The sequence below is a fragment of the Camelus ferus genome, chromosome 10 (genome assembly GCF_009834535.1).
Source record: "Camelus ferus isolate YT-003-E chromosome 10, BCGSAC_Cfer_1.0, whole genome shotgun sequence".
In the NCBI taxonomy this organism is placed as follows: Eukaryota; Metazoa; Chordata; class Mammalia; order Artiodactyla; family Camelidae; genus Camelus; species Camelus ferus.
This window is the reverse complement of record NC_045705.1, coordinates 7,616,713-7,643,210: the sequence shown is the minus strand read 5'-3', so window position 1 is coordinate 7,643,210 and position 26,498 is coordinate 7,616,713. Positions and strand designations below refer to the sequence as shown.

The following is a 26,498-nucleotide window of genomic DNA, read 5'->3' as shown; positions in this document are numbered from 1 at the left end:
ATTGAAGATAGTGCTGCTATGAACATTGGGGTGCAGGTGTCTTTTTGAAGTAGGGTTCTTTCTGGATGTTTGCAAGTTTTTTCTTATAGTTGATTTCTAATTTCATAATGTCAGAAGATGCTTGGTATGATTTCAGTTTTCTTAAGTTTCCTGAGGTTTGCTTTGTGATCCTAGAGAAAATTCCTTATGTGCTTGAGAATAATATTAATTCTGTTGGTTTCGGGTGGAGTGCTCTATAGATAGCAAAAAAATCCATCTGGTTTAGTATGTCATTTAAGGCCTGTATTTCCTTATTGACTTTCTATCTGGATGATCTGTCCATTGATGTGAGTTGGGTGTTAAGTTCCCCCCTCATTGTGTGTCAGTATCTCCTTTTATATCTGTTAACAGTTGCCTTATATATTGAGGTACTCCTGTGTTGGGTACATATATATTTACAGTTGTTACATCTTCTTGGGTTGGTCCCTTGAGTATTATGTAGTTCCTTCTTTGTCTCGTGTCTTTTTTTTTTTTTTAATCTATTTTGTCTGATGTAAGTACTGCTACTCCAGCTTTCTTTTGGTTTCCATTTGCATGGAATACCTTTTTCCATTCCCTCAGTTTCAGCCTGTATGTGTCTCTAGCTCTGAAGTGGGTCTCTTGTAGATAGTATATATATGGTCTTGTTTTTGTATCCATTCAGTCTGTCTGTCTCTTTTGGTTGGAGCATTTAATCCATTTACATTTAAGGTAATTATCGATACATAAGTTCTTATTGCCATTTTGTTAATCATTTTGCATGTTTTTGTGGGTCTTTTTTTCCCCTTTCTTCATTTTTTTTTCTTGTGATTTGATGACTATCTTTAGCATTATGTTTGGATTCTTCTTTTTTGTGTGTATATCTAGTATAGATTTTTGTTTGCAGTTACCATGAGGTTTTGGTATAGAAGTCTATATATATATATATTTATCCATGATTGTTTTAAGTTGCTGATCCCTTAATTTCAAATGCACTTTAGAAACCCTGCATTCGTCCTCTCCTCCTCTCACAATTACTTGTTTTGATGTCATATTTTACATGTAATTGTTTTGTGTATCCTTTAACTGCTTGTTGTGCATATAGATGATTTTACTTTTAACTTCCCTCTTAGTTTGTGTGTGGATGATTTCCTGCCTTTACTGTATGTTTGCCTTTAGTGGTAAGCTTTTCCATTCTATAATTTTCTTTTTTCTAGTTGTGGCCTTTTCTTTTCTACCCAGAGCAGTTCCTTTAGCATTTGTTGTAAAGTTGTTTTGGTGGTGCTGAATTCTTTTAGATTTTGCTTATCTATAAAGCTTTTGATTTCTCCATCAAATCTGAATGAGAGCCTTGCTGGGTAGAGTATTCTTGGCTTTAGGTTTTTCTCTTTCATCCCTTTAAATATATCATGCCACTCGCTTCTGGCCTGTAGAGTTTCTGCTGAAAAAACAGCTGATAACCTTATGGGAGTTCCGTTACATGCTATTTGTTGCTTTCCTTTTGCTGCTTTTAATATTTTATCTTTAATTTTTGTCAGTTTAATTACTATGTGCCTCCGCATGCTCCTCTATGTGGAACTCTCTGCGCTTCCTGGACTTGGGTGACCTTCCTTTCCCAAGTCAGGGAATTCACTTCATTCATTTCAGTTACTGTGTTCTTCAGCAGTGTTTGGCTGCTCTTTATATCTTCTGTATCTTTGCTGAAAACGTCTGGCTTCTCAATCAGTGCTGCATCCAGTCTCCTCCTGAGGTCTGTGATCATCTTCATGGTCATTCCCTGAACTCCTTCTTGAGTGGATTGCCTGTCTCCTCATCACTTAGTTCTTGTGGGGTTTTATTTTGTTCCTTTTTCTTAAACATAACATATTCCTTTGCCACCTCATTGTGTCTACATTTCTATTTGCAGTTTTATGTGTGTGGTAGGTTAGTTACATTTCTCAACCTTGGAGAAGTGGTCCTCTGTGTGAGACAGCCTATACGTTCCAGCAGTGCACTCCCTTCTTGCCACCCAAGGGGTCAGGGGCCAGCTGGTCCCAGAGTCTGGCCTGCATTTGTAGACTCCTTCCACGGGCTGTGGGATTGTTCTTTTCTTACTTTGGTGTCTGCCCCCTGGAGGGTGAGGCTGGTCTAGAGGCTTGTGCAGGTTTCCTGGAGGAAGGGGCCAGTGCCTGCCCACTGGTGAGTGGAGCTAGGTCCTGGCCAGTCCCTGGCCACCTATAGAGGTGGCTGTGGGCTCAGGCGGACTTTTTGAAGCCTGTCTGCTGATGGGGCTGTGTTCCCACCCAGTTAGCTGTTTGGCCTGAAGCATCTCAGCACTTCAGCCTACAGGATGTTGGGCAGGGCCAGGTCTTGGTGCTAATGACCCAAGCAATATGTCAGCCTCTAGGAAAGTTCATGTGGCTGAAGACTCCCTGAACATCTGCCACCAGCTTTTATGTCCCCTGGGTAAGCCACAGCCACCCCCAACCTCCCCAGGAGACCTCCCAAGACCAGCAGGCAGGTCTAACCCAGACTCCTTTGAAATCACTACTTCTGCCCTTGGTGGTCCCAGTGCACGTGGGATTGTGTGTGCGCTCTGTAAGAGTGAAGCCTGTTTCCCCCAGGCCTTTGGTGCTCCTGCAGTTAAGCCCCACTGGCCTTCAAAGCCAAATGCTCTGGGGGCTCCTTCTGATGCTGGACCTCCGGACTGGGGAGCCTGACATGGGGCTCTGATCTCTCGCTCCTGTGGGTAAACTTCTGCAATGTAATATTCTCATAATTATTCTCGTTGTGGTTTGCCCACCTCAGGGGTATGGGACCCAAATATATCACGAGTGCATCCCTCCTACCTTCCTGCTGTGGTTCCCTCTTTACGTCTCCAGTTGTAGATCTTTTTTTATCGATGGTTGTTCAGCAATCTGTTGTGGTTTTGTTGTTCGTGAGAAGTGCCAAGCTCTTGGTCCTACTGCTCCGCTGTCTTGACCAGAAATCCCATTAAAGGATTATCTTAAAGGTGCTACACTTGGGAAACTCCTGCAGCTGAAAGGAAACCCCTGGATAGTTCTAAAAATAGAAGTGGTAGATGTGCACTTAGATTGCTCTGAATGGAATTTGACTGCTTTGAATGGAATGTAAAGTAGATGTGAGGGTAGTAAGACTAGGAGTTTTAAATTCTTGAACCGCTTCAGTTATCTTCATTCTTTTATGTGGTATCAGATGGTATAAGATGATAAAGGCTTAAGTGAGGGAAGTGGTAGAAAGGACAGGAGAGAATGGATTTGTAAAATATTTGGAATAGAAAACTTAGACTGGCCACTTGACTGTTACAAAGTATAACAAATTTCACAATGACCAAATCATTTTGGTACCAATTTTGCTAATACTGGATGTACTAACAAATTATAGTTACTAATTGCAAGACCAAGAGCAGAGCTAAGGTTCAGACCAGTGAATTAACGAGTGAAAAAAATCCTGTATTTTTGAGTATTATTTGGTTTGTGGTTTCAAGTTGAACATTTCACCTGCAGCAGGTGGTATGAAACACTCCTTTTCCTCAAAAAGTTTCCAAATATTTCTGCAAAAGATAATTAAGACAGACAACTTAGAACAAGGACAGGGTTTAAAAGTCAGCTGAAATTTTCTTTTAATTAAAGACCCAAGGGACAAGAAGCTCCTTTGTGTTACAGTACATAACGTATGGCTCTCACACAGAGAAAACAGACAGGGAGTCAAGTGTTTACACCAGCACTGAGTTCTTACTGTAGCAGGCAGAAAGCGAAGCAGGATTTCCCTTACTGGCATCGAGACTGTAATACATGTTTACATGCAGTAAGTTCTTTGGTAGGCTTAATCATTCAGTGGAATTACAGAATTTGCAAAGGAAAGTAGTAGTAAGATATTTCGTGTCAAATCTGAGCATAGTACGTCTCACTATACAGACTTCAGGAAAAAAGTCAGTCCTACAAACTTTTAAATACTGCCTCAAAACTCACCAGCTGACTTCTCTGTGTTCAAAACACACCCCAAAAAAAGTACGTGAAGTAGGGCAGATAGTGAGTTCTTTAAATATGTTTCATGATGTTTCTAGTAATTGTGCAAATGGAAACTAATCTGAAGGACGTGGACTTCTTTGAAATCCTGGACGGCGACCACCTCCTCCTCCATCCCGCTCCCAAGCACATCTGAGGCGTCATTTTAGAACAGCTATGTAATACATCTTAAATTAAGTCCATAAATAATGACAGCAATAATTTTCAACTACTACTACACCATAATATCCTCAAGACTTTGCCCTACTACATATGAAGAATGTGGGTTTTTAATGGTGATCAAAGTAAATTACTACCAGAAAGAAAAACCCATGATGGGGGAAGGAGCATCAGAGGATTCTCATCGATCATCGCGCTGAGGCCCGGTATGGGTAATGGCACGGAACTTCAGGATTGGTTTGGGCTCCTCCCTCTGTGCCACGGTGAGTGCTCTTCCATCAGGTTTATTTCTGAAATCACCTGTGTTTTGATTTTACCGGACACCATTTTCCTCTTAAAAATCAGCAACTGGTTCCCCCTGTGGATCCAGGATTGAAGCATTTTAATATTCTTTGGGTGACTTAAAAGATTAGTGTCATAATCATGTAATTACATGTGGGGTTATTTCACTTAAGCCACCGGCACTGCTACAGTTCTAAACTCATCCTAGAGAGACTTATTTAAAATAAATAAAGTGACTGAATTTCTCTCACAGATGGGTTCTATATTCAGAAGACCTTCCACTCATAAAGCTGCCATTGTAATCAGGAGTTCGCGGTGATGACTGGCGGCCCCCATCTAGCAGACCTTTTACACGACAGTTTGTACAGGAGTGACGCACTGTGCAGGAGAACTGGCTCTCTCTGAGGATGAGGTTGATCGGTTGGAAATCTCTCTCTGTAGTTCCTCTACCTTTTTCTGAAGCTCTGCTCGTTTAGCAAGAAGTTCTTTATATCTGTTGTGAATGGGCTCCTACAAGAGCAAAACACCATAGTTATTCAACTAGGCAAACCTAAACAAACCTGAAGTCAAATCATTCTGGTAGAGTTCCTTCTCTAAATGTTGCAGTGTGTGTGTTTTCAGCTATGGGGACCTCGCCCATCTTCCCAGCACCTCAGTGAAGTGTCATTCCAGGGACTCGACTGACACCACTGCTCTCTCACTGGCTTTCCTAGTGCCCCAGTACGTCCACAAACTACCCTAAAACTGGTAAGTTACTTAAAATACTTAAGTATAATCTAACAAGGTAATCTAAGAGCCAATAAGATTTCCTGTCATTTTGTTACAGGCTTTTGAGTCTTAAACAGTTTTAAGCAATAAATATTCCATAACATTTTAAAAAACAGGATTTTGTTAGGCTTTTAACTTTCCTAAAGCTAATTTCTCCAACCTATTAAAACAGGACCTTTAGAGTTATCTAGTCCAGCAGTCTCATTTTACAGAGGAGGGAAAGAGAGATGAGACAGAAGTGATTTGTCCAAGGCCATACTAGCATGAACCAAGTACACCATCATCCCTATATAGTGCTTTTTTTTACTCAACTAACTGTTAACAGGAAAAAGTGAAAGTTTTAAATATGCACATATAATTTTGTAGTTGCAGGGGACAAACCTGATTCATGTAATTGCATGGATGAACACTTTCACTGTATTGTAGGGCACATACCTGTGGCTTCATCCGTGGGTTCCACCTTACATAATACCCCACCCAGAGCTCTAGGTGGCGCATGCTGGCTACTGGGTAAAGGACATGATTGGAATAGCTCCCATAGAGTGGATTAGTGAAGTCTTCCAGCTGGCTATTTATGTAAGACCACAGTGATACAGTCCTTTTAGGAAGATTCTATAAGAAGGAAAAAATAGGTTAAGATTCTCCATTACATAAGCTTTACATAATACTTTAGATGAAATTTGTAAAAAGGTAAACTGATCATTATAATCTTTTTAGAGGGAGAGAACTTAGAAGACATTTCAGCGATAGCCCCACATAGACTAAAATCGAGGGATAGTGAAAAACCGTGCAGTTCCTCAAAAAGTTAAACAGTTACCATACCAGCAGTTCCACTCTTAAGTATAAACCTAAGAGAAGTGAAAACACATGCACACAGAAACTGGTACACAAATGTTCAAAGTAGCACCATTCATAATAGCCAAAAAGTAGAAACCACTCAAAAGTCCATCAACTGATAAATGGATACAATGTGGTATATCCATACAATGAAATATTATGTAGTCATAAAAAGGAATGAAGTACTCATACATGCTACAAATTGAGCCTTGAAAACATGCTAAGTTAATGAAGCTAGACACAAAGGCCACACCTTGAACGAAACGTCCAGAAGAGGCAAACGAGACAGATGAGTGTTTGCCAGGGTCTGAGAGGAGAGGAGAATGGGGAGTAACTACTAATCGGTACAGGGTTTCTTGTCAATGTTCTTAAATTAATAGTGGTGATGGTTATACAACTCTAGATATGCTAAAACCACTAAATTATACACTTTAAAACAATTTTATGGAATGCAAACTATAGCTCAGTTTAAAAAATGTTTCTTTTTTTAAGGATATAGTAAATCCTATTTTTAAGTCTCTCAAAAGATAGAAGTATCTTTGGAAGTTACCTACATTCTTAATTATCTAACAAACATTCAGTAAATTCTTGAGTGCCTGCTGTGCATGGAAATATTTACTGCATGCTAGATACTGAAGATACAGTGGTGAATTAAATTATTTCTATCTTCAAGGAACTTAGAGTCTAGGAAGCACGTACTATGTGGCCGCTGTTGTAGTGTTTTGTATTTTATTTAATCGTCGCAATAGTAAGTCCTATTAAGAACTTAAGTATGTGCTGTTATCCCTACTTTATACAGAAGCTTTGCCCCAGGTCACACAAGTAAGTGAAAGATGCAAGATTCGAACCCAGGCAGCCTGGTTGCTGAGCAAGCACTCTGTCATTATGCTTCACAGAAAAGCATGAAGAAACTATTTTACAGCCACGTTTTAGAATGAAGACTGATGCAGAGGGAGACACTAATCAAGATCATTTAGAATCGTACAGAGGAAGACGAAGTAAAACCTGAAATGTACTCCTTACGTGGTTTCTTCTAAATAATACCAACCACTTAAGAGTGAGATCTCTAGGGAAGGGGATTAACAAATTTTAACTTTCTACATAATAATCTTTTCAGTATTTGAATGTTTTACAGTATCATTTTACACTTTAAAAAACTAAAATGGCTCATACGTATGCAAAATATATTTGGGGATTTGAGCCGTCCATTCATTCAGATGTATATTCTTTTTGCTGATTATATTGTTCTCCAGCTGTCCTGATGGGTTTCCATCCTGCAGAGAGTAACAGGCACCGTGGTGCTCCCAGGACCCCACGGACTTCAGCTCCCCAGCAGGCACTGCTCCCTACCCAGAAACTCAGCTGACTGACAGCTGGCTGGCATGTTCCATCTTGTGACGGAGGTACTTTAAAACAGATCAGGTTCAGATGTACAGAAAGAAATAGCATATTAAGGCATGTAAAATAAAATATGGCCAAAGAAACCATCCAGAAGAACACGTCTTCAGTTGAAATCCATCTCAGAATGCACTCTAGTGAAGAGAGCCCATATCTGGGGGAGAGGGGAGGGTCAGGCCTTGCATTTTACCTCTTTTCCTCTCTGCTGCTCACTGTTACAGAGGAACGTTCCGAATAAACAGCTATATAGATGGTCCAAAATGGTAATGAGAAAGTATTCATTGAATTCAAATGCTGTAGGAAACTGCAAAGCAAACACCACACACAAAATTATTACATTTTTCCAAGCACATTCATCCCTGTATATTGGTAGATCCTTTTTAATACTTCTTAAAATGAAGCTACCGGTATTCAAAACTGTATCCTTCTAAGCCATTAGGGTATTATCTGCTTGGTCTTCTGTTCAAAACCCACTTGATCACTCTTCTGGGACAATTTCTCCTAAAATCTCGTCGTCTTGTGCACCAAGAGTTTGAATGGTCTGACCCTGACGCTTCGGTATCCCTTTCTACCTGTTAACCCTCATCTTAAAGCTGATGACACTTTGCCTTGTCTTTCTCTGCCAAAAATGACCATAAACAACATAGTAAGATTTTAACTTAAATTTTCAACAATGTAGTTTTGTTTTCAGGAATTACACAAAAAATATCAATGTCTCTGGAAAACGTCAGCAGTACGCAAAAATTAATATCCAAGGCAGATGTGCAGGTTGTTTAAAGTCAACTTACATTTTAAGGAGCATCCACTCAAACCAGAACATCCTGTAATCTAGGACTCTGGCAGCTGCTAACAAAAAGAAAGTTTCCTTTCTCTTTAACCTAGGACAAGGGCTTGATTGAATGTCTTAATATTACCCAAACAACATAATTTTGGGTGAATATATCAATAAAATTACAGATCCCAGGACGGTAAAGGATTTAGTATAATCCATCCTATCCATCTAATATTTCAAAAATTATTCGAAAGCTTCTATGTAGGGTTATGCCAATTACAGGCCTGTGAAGAGGGAGTCCATGAATATTTGGATTGCTGATTTGGGAAATAAATACTGGTGCCAAGTTTTTCTTAGAAGGATCACAGCATGAACTGCATGCAAAAGGAACAGGAACGAAAACAGCTTTGCCTTGGAATTTGCTAAATTTATAAGTGGGTGATGTGGCAAATTTATCTTCTCAATTTATTCTTAAGTAATTTTTGTGGCTGTGAAGTGAATGAAGCAGGTGATGAAGCACATGCCAACAAAGCCAATTAATTTTAAGAAACTTTGTCAAATTCCATTCATTCATTTACAGAATAAATCCTATCTCCTGGACTGTTACACACTCTTAACAGCCTTGTTCATTAGCCAGCTGTGCTGCACCCTGACCCATTGCACAGCAGTCCAGAGGAGCATGGCCTATGGTTAGGCTTCATCTTCCTGGGAAAACTGTTAGCTCAGTTATGAGAAGACAGCTTAATCAGTGGGCATTTCCTCACAACAAAACTAAAAATAGCAATACAGCATTAACTGCTGCTATTGCTTTTAAAATCCTGAGCAGGGGAGGAATACTTTGTTCTCCTTACATGTTTAAAATCTGAAGAGCCCTTCATCTGCTTCCTGATCCCAGGAGCAAGGGGATGACAGGGTAGGAGGACACACAGAATCTGGCTAATTACAGCATAATTAGCCCCATTTTGACAAATGTGCTGCTTAAGTCTCTGCACAAACATTCAGTTGTTTCTAAAACTGATGACTGCCAACAACATAACTAACACGTTCAATGTTCGGGAAGAAAGTATCAAAGAAAAATATAAATAAAGCAAAGACGTAACTACGGGGTATTTTAAGTTCTAACAATGAAACACAAGAATAAACTGACATTCTATTACTTAGTAAAACTTAAGCTCAAAATTAGAGTCAAATTGCTTTTAGATATACAACCTGTAAGAAGTTAACACAATTACTAAGGAAGAAATGTGTGTCATGTACCATGTGCAAACAACTGGTAAATGTGATTGATTTTGTTTTTCCAACAAATATACCAGAACTAATAATTCACACACATTGCTCCTTTCAGGGCGTTCTCCCTGGAAATACACTGAATGAACCACTAATGATGCCACGGTTTCAGACAGCTTTTGCAGTCCTTTGATATGGCATATTTGAGTTTTGCAAACAGTGAATGTTTAAAAATTGAATATGGTAATTGTCAAAAGTAGGTCCCATTGTTTTTGGTCAAATACCAAAAAAAAAAAATTTTTTTTTTGGTGCGGATTTGCATAGCAATTCCAAAGGAAAAATTCAAACCTACTCCAAGAAGTAGTAAATATTATTAAACTAATAAGCATGTAGTGTCTCCCCTCCCCCACAACACACCAAGGGCCTAATTTACAGAACAAAACTGACCTGTAAACACATTGCAGTATAGGTATTAACATACTAGCCTCATCACATTGTAGTCACTTCAGCTGTAACACTTCATTTAAGCCAGTATGTTTCCAAATAATCCACCCAAACTGAAATGCTTTACGGGGGAAAAATAAACTACTCAGTATATAATGAATGTACCTGACTTGAGGATCACCATAAATAGTATTTCATTAAAGCTAAAACATGATCACCAATGAGCTGTATCTAACTTTTGGGTTTTGAGGTAATTTTTCTTGAGTTAAATATTTTTAAGACACCAACTCCATGCTCACTAGTGAAGTGATCCCATAATAAACCAGCTATTTTTCAGTCTCTGGTATCTTTCTAAAAGACTAAAATCCATTTACATTAATATTTCTAGAAATATTAAGTCTAAAAAACATCATCTTGAACAAAAAGCGCTGAATCTGTTACATACATACCTTGCCATAATTTCTACCTAAACACATTTTTCCATCAAAATTGCTTAAAATAGGGTTTCCTTTTGCTTGAGTTACCTAGCCCATTTCTTCATTTCTTTAGCAACGTATAGATGAGTTTCTACGTATAGGTGAGTTTATGGTTTCTGGCAATATATTGCCATTATTTAACACTACTTGTCCAAAACAAAGAAGGAAACTTCTTAAGGATTATTATCAATGCCATTCATTGAAATATGGAATCAAATTGTTACGGGTTTAATACCACCTCCAAATAATATCCTTTAACTTAATTTATAATGTGATCATAGGTAACAACAGTACCTAGAAAACTTACAAGAATTTCCATTTTACATGAAATGTAGGAACAATCAGTGACCAAATCCAGCTCTGACTGGACAGCTTAAAAAGAGATATACGAACGGATATGCCAGATAAGTTACCTGTCTTGTCATTTGCCAGACACAGTCAATAAACTGAAGAAAAACAGGCGACCTGTCTGCATCTGCATGGTTCTTATCTCCATGGCCAAGTCTCTGAAACAAAGAGAGTGAAATACCTTAAGAGCTTTGTAGGATTTTTTCAATTGTTAATGGAAGTAATTTTATTTTCTAAGAAAAGTAACATTTGCTCAGTATTTTTAAAACTTCAGAAAATCTTTTTAAAAGCGCACTTCAAGGAAAACAAATCACCCATCATCCTACCAAGCAGAAATCTCTGTTCAACATTTTTCTGTGCAAACTACCAGATGATTTTCTGACATGAGATGCTTATGACAGGACTAACAACTCTTTAATAAATGAAACTCAGATCCTGAAAGGCTGATAATGGAAGACAGCAGATGTCAGGCCTCAGAGCCCAGAGTTTTGTCCTGGAGATTTAATTTGCCCTGAGCATTAACAGTTACACTAGCCTCGGGAAACACCCTGCTCCTTTAACACACTGGCCGGCGCATGCCATGGGAGACCTGCTGCATCTGAGCTCCAGTCTTTATCAGAAAGAATCACACAAGCACAACCCTTTGAAAACTTTTAAAAAATGCTTGACATCTGCCCTCAAGCATGCATTCACCCGTATTCTCAGCTTTTTCCTCCGCTGAGGATCTTTGCCCCAGATGACTGAGACAGACCCCTACTCTGTACCCTAAAGCAGTGATTCTCAAAGTATGGTCCGTGGACTTCCAGCAAGGGGGGAGGGGAGGCCTGTGAGCTCAAAACAAATTTCATAATATTACTAAGGCATTATTTGCCTTTTTCAATGGGTTGACATTTGCACTAATGGTGCAAAAGTGATGAAGGATGAAACTTGGGTACCTTAGGAGGAATCAGGAAGCAAGGTACTGAAAGAAATCTACACTAGTGGCTGCGTACTCCGGCCTGCCACGCACTTGCAGTTAAATGAAAGAGGGAAAGAGCCAGTCTCTCTCAAGCCAGCTTCCCTGATGAAGCAGTAAAAATTATTAACTTTATTAAACCTCTCCCTTTGAGTACAGTTTTCTTTAATATCCTATGTAACAAAATGGGAAATACGCATAACATGCTTCTGCTACCAGCTTTGGTTATTAAGACCTGAATATCTTGCAGAGATTTTTTTGAAAATGTACAGAAGTGAATGTGTCACTTCAAGGAAAACAATGGACAGTACTTGTTACCGATGATAAAATTCAAGCTTTTGAGCGAAAATTAGATTTGGGGGAAAATCTCATCTGCCACAATGAGTTTGATAATACTTAAAGACTTCTGATAAAAATCAGTAGTGATGTTAACATGTGATCTTATGACATTACATAATGAAATGCACTGACATTGGAAGAGCTGTTAACTCAGCCAGTATTTTCCAAATAACCAACACATGATGTCACAAAATCATGCATGGGGGAAAGATCTCTTCAAAGTAGAAGACAGACCCATGGCCTTTAATGGAAAAAGCAACAAAAAACTCACTGAGTTAGTTTTGGATTCCACACTATAATTAACCTCTAAGAAACTACCATTTGTCAAGTTTTGACACAGTATCAAAGAAAAATATCCACAATTCCCTAAAAAAAATTAAAATGCTGTTTTTCAAGCTACATATCTGTGGTCAGGTTTTCCTCATTTCTTCATACCAATAGAACATATTGTAACAGACTGAATGCAGAAATAGGCATGAAATTCAGCTATCTTCTATTAAGCCAGACATTAAAGAAATTTGCCAAAAGTGTAGAACAATGCCAATCTTCTCATTAAACCTTTTTGTTTTGGAAAATAGTTGTTTAAAATGTTATTTATGTTAATATATAACAGTACCATGGTGTGAATGTTTGTGTCCCCCCAAAATTCACATGTTGAAATCCTGATGCCCAACGTGATGGTATTAGGGGCTCCCGAGGTGAGGAGGGTGGAGAAGACCCCCCTCAGGAATGGGATTAGTGCTCTTACCAAAAGAGACCCCACAGAGTTCCCCAGCCCTTTCTACCACTCAGGAACAGTGAAAAGTTGGCAGTCTACACCCAGAAGGGCCTTCCACCAGAACCCCAGCATGCTGGCACTTGGAACACGGACTTCCAGCCATCAAAACTGAGAAACAGCAGCCCAAAGGAACTAAGACAAATGGACTTACTCCTTTAAATAATATTTAAATTTTTAAAATTTAATTTCCAATATGGTAAATATTGATGGGCATAAAGTTCTTTGGAGTCATCAATACTTGTTAAAAATGGAAAGAGAAAAATCAAAAAGTTTGAGAAATCAAAATCTGAAATCAAAGTTTGAGAATCATTAGCCTACATCAACCATGTGGGCCTACTCTCTTGACCAGGTGTCCTTTCATTGTCAAATTCTGCTTTCAGGAGTAGGTAACCAGAGTTAGCAATTTAGGAATCCATAACGACTTCAAACAGTCTGAAACATTTATGATTTTGGTTACATTTATAGGAACATGTGCAGCTTTGGCTGACTTAAATTTCATTCTTTTTTTTTTTTAATAACCCATTTTATTTAACAGTTCAAGAGCGAAAGAGAAGACTACCTTTAAATGTCCGTTTCTTTCAAGTTATTTATAAACACTGCTTCTATACTCTGGTAACTGCTGGATACTAATGGTTAACATTAGAGACAGCATCTATGCAAAACGTATTTCAGGAAGTCTCCCAGCTAATCTAGGGAAATGCTGCCAGGAATCACACTCAGTGGCGGCAAGGCCTCTGACAGTCTTAACTCTCCTCTCGGTGATCATCAACTCCACTCCAGCCACGCTCAGTCCCATCTAGACATTTTTCTCGCTCTGTTACTCCTTCCTGGGAAAATATTCCTGCCCCTCACCTTCTAAATTCTATGAGTACAACTAACATGTAACATGGATGGGCAATACATAAGAACCAAGGTCCCCAGCTTTCTGATTTCAAATTGAGTGTGTAGCAGGAACACAGCTAAAAATCACATGAATGTTCATTTGATCAAAAGCTACATGAATCCAAACTATGATGTAAGTAATAAAAAAAGCAAATGAAAGCACAGAATCCTCTAAAAGGGACGACATAACCGCACTCCTCTATTTCAGGAACTGTGATAGTTCGGGTACCACGCTGGCAGAAAGCCATGACCAAGGTCCAGCGGACGACGGGGCTGGTGAGGGGGTTAGGATGAGAAAAGACGGAAGGAGAAGGATCTTTAGCCAGAAGAGCTGAAGATTATGAACGACACGTGAAGACGGCTACTTTCAAGTATCTGAAGGGCTATCTCATTTGGTTAGTAATCATACTTGTTCTCCTTGTCTCCAAAGGGGGATGTAAGAAAATGGGAAGGAGATTTTAGTCACTGTGAGGAAGAAGGTTCGAGGAGGTACTTTGAGATTGGACAGCCTCAGGAAGGGACCTGCTGCTTATTTCTGAAGGGGTTAAAGAAGAAACTAACGACTTCATGGGGACACCATAGAAGACATTCAGCAATTAATGCCTGGACTGTGAGGCCCTTCCAACCTTTAGATTTGATACCAATGACAACAACAAAATAAATTCTGAGACAGACAGAAGGCACAGAAAATTGTCATTTCTGTAAAACTAACTACAACACTTTCCAAACCCATGGTCATAAGAGTGTTAGTTCCTTAAAAAGGAAAACAGAAAAGCCATTTTATTCCCCAGTCTAAGTTGAATTACTCATTTTTCTCTGTCATTTCTTTTAGTTCCAGCCTGTTTTTTTTTAAGACCCTGGTCCTGTGTGAGCAGTGCAGCTTTGCAGGGCTACTTTAAATTAAGAATAATTAAGCCATTTTCATCTTAAGTCTACAGGAAAAGCTAGACGTGCCCTGTGTGTAACTCCATAACCATTCGTGCTAATCTGAACTGTCATCTGAAGGTGAAAATCACAGGATGACAGTTCACGTTTCCTGGCACAGATCACACAGAGACTGGGGCAGACACCTGACAAATTGCTAACCCTGGCTCCAGACTGCAGGGCCATGGTAGGATATCCTAGCATTTTCCAAAACAGCCCAAATGTTCTCTCGAGAAGTTTAACCCTTTAAAATAAATGATCAGTTTCAGATGAATAGTGAATAAAAGGCATCATTTTCACACGAGATGCATATGTGATACACCGAGTCCAGGTTCTTTACTCACAAGCTGAAACCGATGTCCAAAGCTGAGCCATTCTTTTTCCACAAGGACTTCAAAGCCCCGGATGGTTCGATAGTACCCATCCAGCATGAGCATGGCCAGGGAGGTGAGCTGAGCCGTGCGGTCCCAGCCATCGCTGCAGTGTACGACCACTGACGTCTTTCCTGACTCCACCTTGTCAGCAATCCGAAGAGCCCCTGCAAGAATAAGCTGCAAAACAGATTTTTTAAATGAAATTTTTAATAAAGTAACTTCCTTCTTCAAAATTTACTAACAGGGTTTTGTTAGAGATGACTGTCTCAATAACTTGTGGAGGAAAAAAATATCAGTCCCTTCCTAAAAAGAATTTTTGTAAATGGTAGAAGATACATAAATTCTACTTTTAAAACTATAAAAATCTCATAAATGCAGACTCCTATTAGTCTGCACAATGAAAGGTACCTTTGGATTCTAAACAAATCAAGACTATGAGTACGAGGACAAAGGATTAACTTCTAAAGAGATCTGTTTCAACTATTCCAACATCATCCGTTTAAATAAAAATAATACACCAACTGAAGGCATCTGTTATTTAAACAATACTCAATCAAATTAGAATAGATATGAAAGCAGTAAAACTGGATATTCTAAAATATTCTGTAACTTCTATAGCATTTATTTTGCTGTTTTTATATATGTCACACAGCATACAGCAAGTACAACTGCTTTTTTGTATCAAATATATTACCATGTCAATTTAGCTGGTATCTAAAATAGTTTATTTTCTTTTAAGATGTAGATATTCTTTGCAAAGTTAATTTTGAGTTAAAACTAGACAGGATTAGATGTAAGCAAAAAGAAACACAGAACTGTAATATCCTTTAAAATGAACAATATATCCCCATTCTTCTCTGCAGTGGCCATGTCACACTTAAAGAACAGCATGATTCCACAAATGTGTATCAGAATGAAAGGAAAGATACACTAGGCTTGGAGAATCTAATGATGACCTTCTTTTTTATCATAACTGCAGGCATATTCTGGAAATGGGGTTCGCTGAAGCAATCTCAATCCTGACTGGGCATCAGAGTCATCTGTGGGCATTAAAAAAAAAAAAAGCCTGGTCCCCATTCTCCACTAATCTTAACTCACTGTTTTAAATAACTTCCACCTATAATTCAAATGTATATCCAAACTAACACATCACTGACCCAAAATATTAAAACAGTTGGGAAGTTAAGACCGACCCGGAAGACTTATACCAAGTGGTCACTGTCATTTATTCACTCATTTAAAAGATAAACATTTATGGCGTCCCCTACAGCTATAGGTGTTGGAGACAGAGCAGCTAACAGAACAAAGCACTGGCTTAATGAAGTTTACATTCCATTTAGGTGAGGCCAGCCAGATGCAAAGAAAAACGTAGAGCGTGTCAGAGGCAGTAAGTGCAGAAGCGCCACACAGGCCCGGCGGGCTGGCAGAACTGCTCTTTTGTGTGGAGGGGCTGGGAAAGGCACCTCTGAGAGGCGGTATCTGAGCAGAGGTCTGAAGACAGTGAGTGGGGAAGCCCTGCAGGTGTGAGGACTGGGGGAGAGGGGGCTCCAGGCACAGCTGTACCTCCTGTACCTCTAAGGAAATTTGTTTCTGCTATAGCCAGCTTCTTGGAGAGAATGTTATTTATACCTGTTAGAAATGACCTGGAGTTTACAGAATGCTGCAATTTATGCTAGTTCGAAACCAAATCTTCTGGTTTTCTGTTTATACATCGTACGATGTAATAGAGACCATGCTCTCTAACTGCAGAGTGCTTATACGCTTTGTTACATTCAAGCTTCTATGTTTCTAGAAGAGAAATAATAATCAAAGTGGTCTGTAATTCTCATTAGGTCAATTTGGCCTTCAATTCTGTCTTAATTTTAGAGGTTTTAATGTGGGTACTAGCTGCCCCTTAATAACAAAAAATCTCACTTCCAATTACTTCACTATATATATATATATATATATATGGTCATATATACTACAGAAGTGTGTTACCTTGGTAAGCTATGTTACTGAAATTTAGATCACATCTGAAAATACTTACAGCTATATTAACTGAAATAACATTTGGTGCTTCAAACATTGTATTAACACGTGAGGCAAACGAGTGTTCATATGGTAATCGGCACTGAAATGGTATCCTTCATTTAACTTCACCTCAATTGCCTGACCAAAATGGTTTTCGCAAGCCACACAACAATTACTTACTGGGTGTTTTATTCACATCATTCAGTGCTGCCCTAGCTCTTGAGGAGATAAAAAAATATGATTTATCCTTTCCTAGTCTGCATGAATTAGAAATATATGTTGCTTTTCACACAAAAGTAATTAAAGCAAGTGCAAGGGAGCACCTGATTAAATGGAAAGAAAAAGTAAAGTGAAAAGTTTAGAGAAAATGAAAATGGATGCAACCTGGGAGGACTTCATGGAAGAAGTGAAATATGAGCTGGGATCTGAAGGATGGGAAAGAGGGAAAGAAGTACAGGAGAACCAAACACAGAACATAGGAAACTAATTCATTCAAGCACTAAAACTGAAAAGTGGTTCTGAAGTAAGCCAGAAAGAGAAAGAAAAATACCATATGAGATCGCTCATATGTGGAATCTAAAAAACAGAAACAAAAACAAACAAACAAACAAAAACAAAGCATAAATACAGGACAGAAATAGACTCACAGAGAATACAGACTTGTGGTTGCCAGGGGGGTGGAGGGTGAGAAGGGATAGACTGGGATTTCAAAATTGTAGAATAGATACACAAGATTACACTGTATAGCACAGGGAAATATACACAAAATGTTATGATAACTCACAGAGAAAAAAGTGTGCCAATGAGTGTGTATATGTCCATGAATGACTGAAAAATTGTGCTGAACACTGGAATTTGACACAACATTGTAAAATGATTATAAATCAATAAAAAATGTTAAAAAAAAAAAAGTGGTTCTAATTACCAAAGCAGTTACCAATTTTGCACTATTTAAAAGGGCACTTTCTTCTCAATTTCAAGTGTCAAGAGCCAACATAGACAAAAGGGCAGAGAAAGCCTTTGTTTGATAATCTGTAAGTTTAAAGAAACAGTAACATCTGCTCACCTTAATATGTTCTAGCCAGTGAGTAGATTCCAAGTTGGACAGCCAGTGGGCCTCCTCGATGTTGGGGTACACGATCTCCTTAAGCTTTCGTAGTGACTCTCTCATAACATGAATATTGTGGATATCTAGAAAAACTAGTTCTGCATTTTGATAGGCATCTTCACTTTCATAACCTCCCCCTTTTGCCTGGGGGGGAAAAAAAGCAAACATCACAGGAAATCATAAAAGAATGCACATGCTTTGTGTGCTGGCATCCCTGAAAGGAGGCCATAAAACACCCAACAGACGATACACGTCACTGATGAACAGGGAACCTCCACGGGAAAAAGTGTCTGCTCAGGGCCCCTGAACACAACCTCGCTCTACCACATGTTCCTTATAGAACAAGACTACACACTCTCACCCTCACTTCCGAGTGTTGCTGTTTTTAAAATTAAATGTGGTAACATATATGAAGGTACTTGAACAGTTTAAAGCACTAAAATTCCTCTATCCATATTTTAAGTCCTACCTAGTTTCTTACGGAGGACGGAAACCACCAGACCAGCAGCTCCACGCGCAGAGACGTCTGCCCCGCTCAGCCCTGCCCACGCTTCCTCACCTCCCTCCCTCCTCCTGCACTGTCTTCTGAGTCTCTGCAAAGTGCTTTGCAGTCATAACGACTGGCTCCTATTTTAACCACACAATTAGTATTAAATAAAAAGAACAAGTGTTACAGCACAGAATACTGCACTCTCAGAGATACAAACCCACACCACGGAGCAGAATAAGAAATACTTGGTGTTCAAAATAAGCTATGGCTGGAAAGGAGGACTGAACTTTCCTGGATTGACGTTTTCTCTGTTTTATGAATAAAATATTCTCCTATCTTATGTATAAAATATGGCTCCTATCTTACTTATAAAATCACTCATCTCAGAGCACCAATGGAAAAAAAAAATTAAGAAAATACTGGAATAGCCACTGTAGTTAAATAAAATTAAGAGATCATATGACTCGCACCTTTGAAAACAAAACAAAACTCACCTCTTAACCAACAACCAATTACAGAAAGAACAGAAGTTCAAGCTTCCTTTCTGACACTTGACAGTCTGGGAAACAGTTTGGATCCAAGACTGGCATGGGGGCAAAATTTACAGTGTTCCATTAAGTACCTGTTAAGAAGCACTACTTCTGGAAAGCGGGAAAAAGCAGGTCGGGGTAGAGGGGCTTTCAATTCAAATTTGCCTCAACAAATCCTAGAAACACACCAGTGGTGGCAACTGCACACAACCTGCCACAAAAACACTGAATGAAAATGCTCTGGGATCAGAAAGCTGTACAACTTCGTGAATATACTAAAAACACTGAAATACAGATCTTAAAAAAGAGTGCGCTTCAGGGCAAGTGAACTATATTTCAATACAACTGGTATTTTTAAAAAACAGAGCAACTAGACAGTAAAACCAAAAACACACAAAAATCTTTTAGGACAGAACTAGGGGACAGAGCATCCCATCAAACCCCAAGATGGTTACCAAGAGCCACAAGACTGGGATGCTGTCAGTGAGTGCGGGGAAGCAGCAGGAGGAAGTATGGATACAAGATGGACTGGAGTACAAGAGAGCCGTGAGAGAGCCTTATGGGGGGGTTTCTAGTGTTTCTTCTACTTCCTTGTTTTAGCACCACAGGAAAAGCACAACAGATCAATCTGAGTGCAGCCAAGGCCAGGAAGGGTTCTGTTCATTCCAAAGGGGGCAAATTTTAATTTTGAAAAAATATTATCTGTAATGGATTAAAACTACTGACTATGTATAAATACATGAATTCATAATGACACTTAAAAAAATTAGTCACCTTCATGGAATAACAAGGAGTAGGTTCATTATTTGGAAATCTGGTAAATAAAGAGAAAGAATCAAGCATTTCCTGCTTTTTTATATTAATTGAATTGTCGATTAAGCAAAATTTAAATAAGAGAAAGAGTTCACAGCTGAAAAGGAAATCATGAAATTAGAATATCACCATTTTGCAACCCCAGCAAATTAGTGTATATCGGCACTGAGCATGAACAGCTGCTAACATCCCCGAAAGAATCAGCCACGTCATGTGCCTCCTGATATATCCCCTGTAGCCTTGCCAAGGGAACTGAACCTGAATAAAGCTCAGAATTCATGTGAAGGAAATTCAGAGAACAGAAGAAAGTTGAACCATACCACCCCACAATCAGCAAAATCTAGACTATGAGAAACTACAGATAAAATACATTTTTTAAAAAAAGAAAGAGATGAGTAAGGGGAAGTCTACAGATGAAGAGAGACTTAAAAGATATATCAAATAATATTTAAACTATAGAGTCTTGGGATGTACACTTCAGTAATACAGTACAGAGGATGAAAGAAGATGATTTCTATAAAAAATAGGGGATACTTTTAGCAGGGGTAGAAGGTGAGACTGACTGGGGTAGGACACACATAGAAGATGCAGTGGCTGGAAAACTTTTGATTCTTGATACGACTTGTGGTTGCAAGAGCAGTTGTCATACTCATATTGACGAAGTTAAAAAAACGTTCTTACAGTGAAGGGAAAAACATATTTGCAATAAAGATGTATACTTTTGCAAATTCAAAAAGGGCAGTAGAAGAGGGATTTGGGCAAAGGTGATCAAAAGGTACAAACGTCCAAGATAAATAAGCTGTGGGGATCTAACACACAACGTGGTGACTGCAGCTAATAACACTGTGTTGTACATGTGAAAGTTGCTAAGGGAGTAGACTTTAAATAAAAGTTCTCATCACAAGGAAAGAAAATTTGTAACGACGGATGTTAACTAATTGTGACCATTTCACTGTATATGTACCTCAGATCATTACGTTGTACACCTTAAACGTATGCACTGGTCTGTGTCAGTAACATCTCAATAAAACTGAAGGGGAAAAGACGTGAAGTTGCTAAACCGAATCAACCTTTCTGAAGATTAGCAATCTGTAACAAAACTTTCAAAAATATGTATATTTTAGATTTTAATATAGTAACTGTATATCTAGGAAACTATTTTAAGGAAATAATCAAAGATGCCAACAAAAGTTACTTATTTTAGCTATATTTAAAATTCTAAATACTTAAACACCCGATATTAGATGCTCTACTAAGTGGAAAAATGACGTAGCTTTATAAGTACCACTGAGGTATTTTTAAGAGTATGTCATACAAAGAAATAATTCTTCTCCTGTTAAAAGGAAAAACAACGAATCAAAATAATCAAGGCATAAATGCACAGAAAAAATAGTGGCGGAAAATATATCAAAGATTAACGATTATAGGTGATTTTTATTTCCGTTCTTTACTTTGTCTATGCCTTCCTAGTTTTTTTAAATTGTCTATTACATATTTTATAATCAGAAAAATGTCCCAATATATAAATAGATAAAACATATCAGTCTTAAAAAGAGAGATTTCCATAGTGAAATATGTGTGGGAATGATTTAAAAAAATAAGGTGAGGAATATAACATTTTGTCCTCCCACCTTCGCTGCCTTATATTCCCCTCTCCCCCTTGTCTTGTTCTAGAAAACATCGTAAGTCTCATTCCTGCTAATAACGGTATGAAGTTTAGGGAGAGGAACAAGTAATTACTGGAAAAATATGTGCCCGTCCCTGGGGTACTGGCGTCACGTACACACTATTTCATTTCTCCTTTAAGGGGAAATATTTACAGTTTAAGAGAATGCCTGGAATTCACAATGTCCTCAAAACACTAAAGAGAATGGAAATAATTAGGTACATGCCCCATAATTATGATCATCCCAGCATTGTTTTAAGAGCAGAAAAGGCAGAAATAACCTAAATATCCAACAACAGCTGGTATTATTGGTTATTATACCATTAATGTTATATTTACTGGCATAGAAAGACAGTGTCAATTTTTAAAAATTATACCATTCTGTCTCAAATACGTGTGTGTAGATATATACACATAGGTCGAGAATTATAACCAAGGTTTAATGGTTCTTCCTCTCTTAGTTACAGGATTTGGCATGTTTTAGTATTTTTTCATTTTGGTTTGTTATGTGCGTTATCTAATTCTTCCATAATATATTCTGGGGTGAAAAAAGAAGTAATTTTTTAAGGCTAAGTTGTGTCCATTTTCTCTCCTCCAATGGTACATGTTGTCAACTGGACCAGAATTTCTATTTCCACAATGCTAGTGTTTATTCTGTAACAGAAATCGGGACTACTGCTCCAAGTGCAGCTGAACAGCTTGTGCAGGTGGAGAGCTGTCAGAAGGGGGCAGCACTGGGCCCTGAGAACACCGCTGCGGGGCTCCCACACCAGAGCCGCGCAGAATTCAGCCAGGCAGGGGCTCCGCTGGCTGTCCGGCATGCAGAAGGGAGAGGGGAATTATTAAGTGCTGACACCTGTTTCCTGTGTAAGTACGCAGGGTTATGCACTACTTTTTATCAGGTGACTTTGCTCTTAAAACAGTTTTGTTAGTTATTATGATTCTCATTTTACAAATAAGTAAATTAAGGTCTGAAAAGATTAAATAACTGACCCAAAGTCATACTGTCAAGCAGGAGAGCCAGGATTAGAATCTACATCTTTATCACTGAAAAGCCTGAACTCTTTTTACTCCACTGTGGCGCCCACCAAACTCAGCCGATCTATGAAATGCCGATTCATGAAACTCTAATTTCTGAAAGACGATCTTACCTTATTGGCAACAGCATTAACACTTGGCCGGGCGTCGAATATAAGGATTTTATGAGATTGGGCATTGGAGTCCATAATGGCTTGAAGGTATTTTTCATCTTCTTTGCTTCTCTTCCCACTCACCCCTACCATGGGCTGGCTACACCGCGTGATTGTGGCTTGACTTTCAGGATGAATCCATGATAAAACCTTAATGGGGGTAGAAATGGCAACACACCCTTTACATACCTCTCTGTTTATAATTTTTCTCAAAAACATTACTCTGTGTTTTCTCAACACTGCTTTCTTACTGGATCCAAAGCCTAGCCATGAAAAGATGTATGAAGCTGCTATGAAAAATCATCACCTTTCTTTCAAGACAACTCTGGCATGTGGAAAACTTGATCTAATTTTTTAACCAGATATTTATGAAAGTCACTATTTGGGAATATTGTCTCTAGAAAACATGTTAAAAGGGGGCTAAGTCAACTCCACTTTTAAAGCTGTAGCACTGTATTAGCAAAACTGCACAACTGTAAAGTCTTCAGAATCCACACATTTTTGTACCTAAAATTACCTGAGCTGATCTTTCTAGAACACAGTAATTCACCTAAATTTGTGAAGTTTTCTTCTTTCTAGAATTTAAAAAGAACACTTATCACATGACTAAAGAAATATAGTAAGATAAAGAAATAGTGAATAATACAGAGCCAACTTTGGTTTTGAGTTAACCATGCAACTCTGTGCAGCTAATGTCCATTTCAAACACTTCAGAAACCTCTTTAATCTAAGCCTTTCCCCTAGTTTTAAATTTTACTAAGTAACTCCTTCTCTAATATCCCTGAAAAGACCTGCCTCTGTAGCTATTTTTATCCTATTTCCATGCTCCCATCCGCTACTCTCAGCATTATGTGTAGTACAAAAGCACGTGCAAAGGTCCATCTCAGCGGCACTTACTGGGATACGGCCCCTCGATCTGAAGGATGCCACTCTCTTTAATTCTTCATCAGGAATATTGGCCGGCACAACCAAGAGGGCAGGGTACGTATCACAAAGCTCATATCGTTCATTTATCTTTGTTATCCTCCAGCTTTCATTTGGAATTCCCTATATGTGAAATAAAATATAGACAAATGGCTACCTTACACGAATATTAAAAAAACATCAGAATAGAACCCTGCTACTCATCTTCTCTCACCTCCACTACCCATCTCCTAAGTTGCTGAAATAGTTACTGCCTGCCTGTGGTGACGAGGATTTTAAGATGAGACATTCTAACACAGGGATCTGTATTCATTTAGACACCCGATTTTATGTCAATAGATTTATTATGTCATTAAATACTGATTGAGTGCTGGGTCTGTCCTAAGCACTAAATGAAAAAGAAGGAAACAGTAAGACTGAAAATGTGCTTGTCTTTAAAAAGAACACAGGCTCATACAGTCTGACTGGATGAGTGATTCTGCTGCCATCCAGCTATACAAAGAAATGTCAGAGGGCGGGCACCAAGTGTCCACGGAACGCTCTGCACATGTTTATCACTTACATACATAAAGTGACCTCTATAGTATTGATAAAATGTTGCCAATCTAAAACATACTAGAAAAACAAGGAAGTAATAGAAGGCAAAGCCAAAAAAAAAAAAAAAGGCAAGAGGAAAACAATTTTTAAAAAACGTATCAATTGATAAACTCATTTGGTCCTTCAAGATTTGCTATATTTACAACTAGTATACAACTTCACATAAAGGATTACCTAATAACGCACTTAAAAATTTCCATCCTCCATACTATAGAAAATAAAGCCATTGTATTAAATGTTTTTAAATTTTATCACCCTTGACAACTCATGTCATCAAACAGAAAAAGAAAGAATTGAAAGAAACCGTATTTTAGAAAAACATACATTTATTGAACACCTACTATGTGCGGGCACTATGCCAGCACCCTCTTTCTCTCTCTCTCTCATACACACACACACACACACACACACACTTTACTGTATTCAGGTTTCATTAACGTCATTTTCTAGATGAAGAAATTGTGGCACAGACTGTAACTTAACCAAAGGAAGTAATAAAGAATTACAAGTACATTCTGAATCTATCCTTTTTACAATAAAAGTACATTGTTCCTCAAGAAAAATTTACCATCCTGGGTCACAAAACTGTTACAAAAATCTCAATTCAAAGAGCAGAAGGACTCTCCTTTAGGGGGACAGTTCTCAAGCTGTTGCCAAACACCCAGAAGAATATTAAAATTAAGAAAGAAGGGAAAATTCCCTCCCAATAATCACGCGGTAAATGCTATCAGTAGGGTTTCCATCTATCCCTAGCCATGGTCTGTATTCATTAGTGCTTTCCATCCTGTTTACTCCATTCAATTAGCTGGGTCCTAACTTGCTTCCAATGATCTACATCTCTCCTTCCCTCTTGCTTTCCTCAACTTTATATATACTAGACAGCTTTTAAGTGAGATCTTTACTTATTTCCAGAAATAAAAAAAGATTTACTTAGAGATTTTAAAAGTGTATTTACTTGCCGTAATAAAAAATGTTCAGTGAATTGGTAAGAGGTTCAGTGAGTTTCTAGAGGTGGTACTCAAGCAAGAAACTTGGACACCATCTTTTAACTCACCCCTCTCCCTCACACTATACTTTCAATCAATGATCAATTTCTATGATTTTTTCTTCCAAAAGGGTCAGGAAAAAGTTTGCTCACTTCTCTCAATCCTCACTCCCACTTCCCCAATTCAGGCCATTATCACTTCTCTTCTGTCCCTCTGCAATCCATTCCCCACACTGCCTCCACGATAATCTTTTAAGATGCAAAGTTATCATTTCATTCTTCTGCCTAAAAACTATAAGGGGCTACCTATTCCTTTTCACAAAAAGTGTTCAATCCTTTATGGGACTTGGCAAACATGGGTGGACTTTGAAGGCATTACGTTAAGTGAAATAGAGAAAAGCAAATATTGTATGATCTCACCTACATGTGAAATCTAAAAAAATAAAACAAAAAACAAAATACCCAAGCTCATAGACAGAGAGAGCAGACTGACGGTTGGTTGTTGGAAGGAGGGAGTCAGGAGTGGGGAAAATGGTGAAGGGGACAAAAGGTACAGGCTTCCAATCATAAAGTAAATGTCAGTCATGGGGATATGATGTACAGCATGGCAACTATAGTTAATAATACTGTATTTTATATTTGTAAGTTGCAAAGAGAATCAATCTTGAAAGTTCTGGTCACAAGAAAATAAAATTGTGTAACTGTACGATGACAGATGTTAACTAGACTTATTGTGTTGATCATTTTGCAATACAAATATCAAATCATCATGTTGTACACCTGAAATTAATATGTCATATGCCAATTAAACCTCAATGAAAACAAGGAAAGACAGAAACAAACAGAAAGAATGTCTTCATTTTCTTCTATAATAAACTTAAATTAAAAAAAAAATAAAAAACCTGAAGACAGAGTAGTGGAAATCACTCCCACAGAACGAAAAAAAGAAAAAGAATGAAAAGAAATGAGAACAGTTTAACAGACCTCTGGGACCCCATGAAGTACACTAATATCTGCATTACAGGGGTCCCAGAAAGAGACGAAGGAGGACCTAAGAAAATATTTGAAGAGATAATAGCTGTAAACTTCCCTAACTTGGGAAAGGAAACAGTCATCCAAGTCCAGGAAACACAGAGAGTTTCATACAGGATTAACCCAAAGAGGAGCATGTGGAGGCACACAGTAATCAAACTG

The 26,498-nt window shown here is 38.3% G+C and overlaps 1 protein-coding gene across 6 annotated transcripts in view; it reads right to left on the bottom strand.

Annotated features, from left to right (window-relative positions):
* Positions 1 to 3,589: 3,589 nt before the first annotated feature.
* Positions 3,590 to 26,498, bottom strand: part of MTMR2 (myotubularin related protein 2) — an 86,887-nt gene continuing 63,978 nt past the window's right edge. For all 6 annotated transcript variants that reach the window (XM_006186509.3, XM_032488289.1, XM_006186510.3 and 3 more), the window contains 8 exons: positions 23,696 to 23,845; positions 22,760 to 22,948; positions 18,068 to 18,253; positions 14,959 to 15,165; positions 10,802 to 10,894; positions 7,660 to 7,773; positions 5,670 to 5,846; positions 3,590 to 4,976 (listed from right to left, as the gene is read on the bottom strand). In XM_006186509.3, coding sequence (XP_006186571.1) covers positions 4,815 to 4,976; positions 5,670 to 5,846; positions 7,660 to 7,773; positions 10,802 to 10,894; positions 14,959 to 15,165; positions 18,068 to 18,253; positions 22,760 to 22,948; positions 23,696 to 23,845 — 1,278 coding nt within the window. In that variant the 3' untranslated portion in view covers positions 3,590 to 4,814. The remainder of the gene's footprint in view (positions 4,977 to 5,669; positions 5,847 to 7,659; positions 7,774 to 10,801; positions 10,895 to 14,958; positions 15,166 to 18,067; positions 18,254 to 22,759; positions 22,949 to 23,695; positions 23,846 to 26,498) is intronic.